This window comes from Pygocentrus nattereri, chromosome 23 (assembly GCF_015220715.1).
Source record: "Pygocentrus nattereri isolate fPygNat1 chromosome 23, fPygNat1.pri, whole genome shotgun sequence".
Lineage (NCBI taxonomy): Eukaryota > Metazoa > Chordata > Actinopteri > Characiformes > Serrasalmidae > Pygocentrus > Pygocentrus nattereri.
The window spans coordinates 2,915,166-2,920,660 of NC_051233.1; the positions used below are offsets into that span (position 1 = coordinate 2,915,166).

General features: G+C 50.1%; 1 protein-coding gene across 1 annotated transcript; it reads right to left on the reverse strand.

Annotated features, from left to right (window-relative positions):
• Positions 1-2,074: 2,074 nt before the first annotated feature.
• june (JunE proto-oncogene, AP-1 transcription factor subunit) lies at positions 2,075-4,780 on the reverse strand. The gene is made up of 2 exons (XM_017717387.2): positions 4,541-4,780; positions 2,075-3,920 (listed from the first exon to the last, which is right to left on the reverse strand). The coding sequence occupies exon 2, from the start codon at positions 3,798-3,800 to the stop codon at positions 2,760-2,762; it is 1,041 nt and encodes a 346-aa protein (XP_017572876.1). The 5' UTR covers positions 3,801-3,920; positions 4,541-4,780; the 3' UTR covers positions 2,075-2,759.
• Positions 4,781-5,495: the final 715 nt, after the last annotated feature.

The window sequence follows — 5,495 nt, forward strand, 5'->3', positions numbered from 1 at the left end:
TATACAGCTCCACCCTAACGGCTCCACAGAAAACGACGCGGCGTCCCTCAGATTCACCGTAGCGGGCTTCAAGTACGACATAACCACTATAAATCTGCCAGTTCAGGCCAGGGAAACGAAAACGATACCGCCACACACAACACAGCACACTGTAGAAAAGAGGTGGCGCCTTCCAGGACCACACACCTTCAGCGTGTGGACGACTGTCAGGTAACAAACCGGTAGTAAACATTAGACAGCGTCTCGGGGGGGGGGGGGGGGGGGTCGTGCGGCATTTCCTCGAAATCGCAAACAACAAACCGAAGCTCACGAGAGACAGAAATGCTCCAAGCGTGGTCGTAAAACAATGTCACGCTTTTTCTTTTCTCCCCGCTTGTTTTAATACCACCTCAATAAATAAAGTATTTCTGGAATGATAAAAGGTCTACGAGTCACGGTTCTCACTCAGAAAGAAGAGAGAGAGAAAAAAAAAAAAACAAAACGACTTTTGTACAAAAATATAAGTTTGTGACATCCAAAGCCTCGTTCAAGTTTCAAAAAAATAAATATTTCCTCGCCGCTCGAAGGTCATTTGACAGCTCCTGTCTTCAGTACCCCTGTCAAATCTGTTCCGCTCCATATGAATATAGACATATATAAATAGAACAATCTATATATGTGTGTTTTTATAGGAAAGGCATTTCAGTGCACCAACAAATGAGTAGATTTATAGGAACTCTGTGTGTGTGTGTGTGTGTGAGCGTCGATCGTCGATCATTGATCACCGATCATCGATCGATCGCTAAAAAAGGAGCTGTCTTTAGGAGCTCTCCATGAAACGCAAGGCTAAACATATTCCTTTATGGATTATTCTAAACGATATACTATCTCACTAATATGCAGTAAAATTTTGGATACTGTACCAACAAACCGCAACTTTTTATTCTGGAATCCACTAAAAACATAAGCAAAAAAAAAAAAAGAGATCATAATAAAATAATTAAAACCGTTATGCTGTACACAGAGGATAAATATTAGACATCATTTACTGTTTCGATTTATGTGCAATTTATGTAGTTCCCCCCAAAAAAGTGCCAACACGACACCAGCATTTCAACCTGTACAACAACATAAATACCATAGATAAAGTTTTGCATAAATAAATTGCTTAAGAGTCCTCACAAAATGAAAAACAAAGGAGAACAACAAACAGAAAACAGAAAACGCACAACACTATTGATCAAAAGCCCTTTGCTGGCCAGCTCTGATTACAGCAGAGTCTCCTGTGGACCCCGCGCGGTCGTGTGGACCCTCCATCCCGTTTCTGCGAAGCCTAACAACGTGTCTGCGCTTTAAATCAAGAAGCAGTCGCGGCTGTTCAAGGTTGACACACGACGTCAGGGCACATAACACAGCATTAACCCACTGTTAAAATGGATCTCCCAAAAAACAAACAAACAAACAAAAAAAACCCCAAGAAAATACAGTGCAAAAGGTCTTGGAATGCTAGAGAATCTTTCAGTTGAGTTCAGGCTCAAAAAAATAGGAAACAGGTACCGGTAAAAGAGCCACAGTACCCCAAAACACCTCCCTCGTAGATGTGTACTAATCAACGTCTCCACGTCTCAATATCAAACACAGTAAATTAATACTTATAAAAAAAAAGCCGAAACGCTCCGTTTTTTGTAGAAAAGTTTTGTTTTTTTTTTCCTCCGTCCCGTAGTCACAAATTGCACGATATCAAACGAACCAACAAACGTACAAACAGTATGCTTCGATGTGTTATTGAGACACGGCGACCAGACTTCAACAAAACCTCCACTGGTAGAACTACGTCACAATACGGCTGACATATCAATATCTTGGGGGGGGGGGGGGGGGGGGGGGTCATTGTTCAAATGTGTGACAACTTCAAACAGGAACAGCACAAAAAAAAGAGTTTTTCTGTGTGTGACCGCATCACTGGCTATTTATAAACGCTCAATAGTGCTTGGCATTGAACAATAAAAAAACACAGACAGCAAAGGTTACCCTGCAGCTGAGTACGATGCTGTTAAAAGGGGGGAAAAAAGGAAGGAGGAAACGTATTCCCATCTCCTTGAAGTGGAAAATTGCCTTTTTAGTCATAAGCTGGGTTGATCGTCTTCCTCTGGGGGGAGAAAATCTTTTTTTTTTTTTTTTTCCAGCGCAGGAATCCCCGCAGTGAGTCAACGGTTCGTGTCCTAAACCCGGCCTGTGCTGACGGATTGTTGCTGTTCCCTTACTAAGTCATCCCGTTTGTTGGGGGTTTGGTTAGTATTGCTGTGTCCCAGTCCGCAGGTTCCCTATTGACCTCATGGAGTTCAAGTTCAAAGTGCAGTCAAACAATAACACGCCGCTTAAAAGCCGTGTAAGCGAGGCGAGGCGAGGCGTGCTCGTGATTGTATTCTCTGGAAAATCGCACAGTCCGTAGGTGAAACCGTTTCAGAGTGACGCCCGGAGGCTGGGGCCGAGTCGCGGCTGCCTCCGCCGCACCAAAGGTTCCCTCTCTCGCGCTCTCTCCGTTTCTGGAATTGTGTCCATGTCGGTTGGACCGTCTCCGCTTTTACGCCGTCCGTCTCGCGTTGCCTCATCGCTTCTTCGCGCTGCTGACTCCCACGGCGAGACAAGGTTGCGGAGGAGAGAACGAGAGTTCAGGGTGAGGCAGAGACACAGAGCGAGAGAGAGAGTGAGAGAGAGTGAGAGAGAGTGAGAGAGAGTGAGAGAGGGAGGAAAAAACCCTTTTTGCATCTCTCATTGTTTCAGCAGCTGGTGCTCTCCCCACTTTTGGCCATGGTGGCTGAGCTGACTGCTATCTGGCAGCCATTGGTCACATGATTCATGACTTTCTGTTTGAGCTGCGCCACCTGCTCCCGCAGGATGCTGGCCGTGGACGCCAGGTCCGAGTTCTGCGCCTTCAGCACCTTCACCTTCTCCTCCAGCCGCGAGATCCGCTCCAGCTTCCTCTTGCGGCACTTGGAGGCCGCGATGCGGTTCCTCAGCTTCTTCCGCTCGGCCTTGATCCTCTCCTGGGTCTCCAGGTCGATGGGCGACAGGGACGGCGGGGAGCTGGTGGGATCTCCGCCGGGCGGGTGAGGAACTTCCGGGACGGTCTGAGGAGCGTCTAGACCGCGGCCGTGGGGGTGGTGACCCTGACCCTGGCTGGAGTGGGCCGCGGCATGGGCGGAGGCGCTGTAGGGAATCTGCCCTCCAGGGTAGGACGAGAGCTGGTTAGGGTTGTAGCTGCTTAGGTTGGTGTATATGGGCATCTCCCCGCTCGACATGAGGCTCCTCTGGTATTGGCCCTGGATGGAGGAGGAAGGGGACATGGGGGCTCCAACCAGCTGGTTCTGCTTGTGAAGATCCGCTAGAGCCTTGACGAAGCCGTCCGCAAAGCCTTCCTGTTCGTTCGTGGCCTGGTTCCTGTACATGAAAGCGTTGCCAGCAGAACTAGGAGCAGGGCTTGTCGTAACCAGCCCCTGGTTAGACTGGATGATCAGGTGCTCCAGATCAGGAGAGGAGAGCTTCAGGAGGTTCATGTCGGACGAGGCCATCAGAGAGCTGTTGGGGTTGCTGTTAATGCCCAGGCTGTTGGGGTTGATGTTGCCGTTGCTCCCGGCCTGGCCCGGCAGCAGCTTGAGGCCGGAGGCGCTTCCCACTGCGCCAGGGAAGTTATGCACAGCCATGTTCTTCTTGCTCATCATCTTGTGGCTTTGATATCGATCGTAATCTGGAATCTGTCCAAAGTTTGGAACGCTTGGCGTGTCATCGTGATAGAAGGGTGTTTCCATCTTACCCGTCATTGACACAGCGATACGAAATCTTCATAATCTGATCAGGAGGCTTCAGAACTGCCAGACTTTCCACGCCAGCATAGTCCAGAAGAGGAAAAGCGACCCCGGCGCGAATCTCCCGTATCAGCCCTGCGAAAGAGAGACAGGTGGGATGAATACACACGCATATACGGACTCGACCTTTGAGTGCGCGTCCTAGCCGACCACCCCGAGCCCCCCGGCCTGCGGAGGCCGACAAGCATCTAAAACGAACCCGACCTTCAGCGGCCAAACTGCCGTGGAGCACAGCTGAACGACGGACCCCGTTCCGGAGGCTGCTGTGAGCCGGAGGGGCGTCCGTGTGCATCACTACCTCTAGATTTAGGACCTGCTTGGAACACCTACTGTTCAAAGCATCGGCACTCAGCGCTCAGCTCCCCTGTCTGTGAGGCTGGGGCTCGTCCTCGACGCTCAAGCCGCTTCGTGTAGGCTGCCTAATTCTCACGTCGTATCCATTCTAACGCTCGGCGATGAATAATTATTACAGTAAGTCTCTGCCGCGAGTGGGCTCCGCTTTACTGTCTGTGTAGGTGACAGGAAAACCCGGGCGGCGAGATCAGCGACTTTTAGATCACTGGCGCTTGAGAAATAACCTTCCCTATGAAAGAATCCAGTGAGTCAAAAGTCCTCGGCGTGCGTGTGTGTGCGTGTGCGATTAGTCAGAGAGCACAAGTGTGACATGAAACGACGCTCGGCCGGTGATACGTTACCCCACGCATCCTGCCTCTGCCGAGCTGCCTCAGCCGTCCACAAGGCAGAAGAACCCACAACACGCGCGGTATCCACCAAAGCCGGAGGAGCTCCGTACAGAAAAACAAGTCCCAGCGTCCGTGTCCGGGGGGAAAACTGCGTTTTTAAAAATAAACGACGACGGTTACGGCTCTCTCCACGTCTGCCCGCTCCTCCCGTGCCGCTCGCCGCGCTCTCTCGGCTCAACTGAGGGACTTTCTGCTCTACTGCTCGGTAATAAACACACGCCCTTTTTTCTCTGTGCTGTTCCTAAACCTGCTTTCCCACCCGTATCCCGACAAGCGCCGCCTCCCAGCCCTGGATTGGCCGGCCTCGAGCGCTCATCTCAGCTCGGATTGGCTAGCGAGGAGCCAATCTCAGCCTCAGCGCGGAAGGCGGGCCAATCAAAAAGCGCGGAAGGCGGGCGGTGTCGGAATACGGGTGGGGGAAAAAAGTCTGCGCGGCTGTCACACGCCGTGGTGACTCCGCCCACATTGTCGAAAGGGCTTCACCGATTGGTCGTGCAGACTGCCGCGCGCGGCGGTTACGCGGCGCAAAACCGCGTTACCTTAGTTACGACGTCTATCTCTCTGTCGCCTCAAAATCCTGTCGTTATAACGTCTTTAAACACGTTTATTACCTATTTATAAATCATCACGTTCACATTTTAACGTTTTGGCTCGCCCCTCACGTATAACGCACAGGGACGGTAATTCAGAGGGGTTTAGCTTTAACCTCATTTTTTTTAGCACGCTCTGAAAAAAAAAGATAATATAATGAGCGGTTCTAGATAGAACTTAGAACCATTTCGTGCTTAAATCGCCCTTAAAAGTTCTTCAGATTGATGGAGAAGGTGCTGTATATTTTTCAAAATGTCATATAGCTGTAAAAAAAAAAAGGTTCTTGTTTGGATGTCCAGCATTTAAAAAGGGAAGA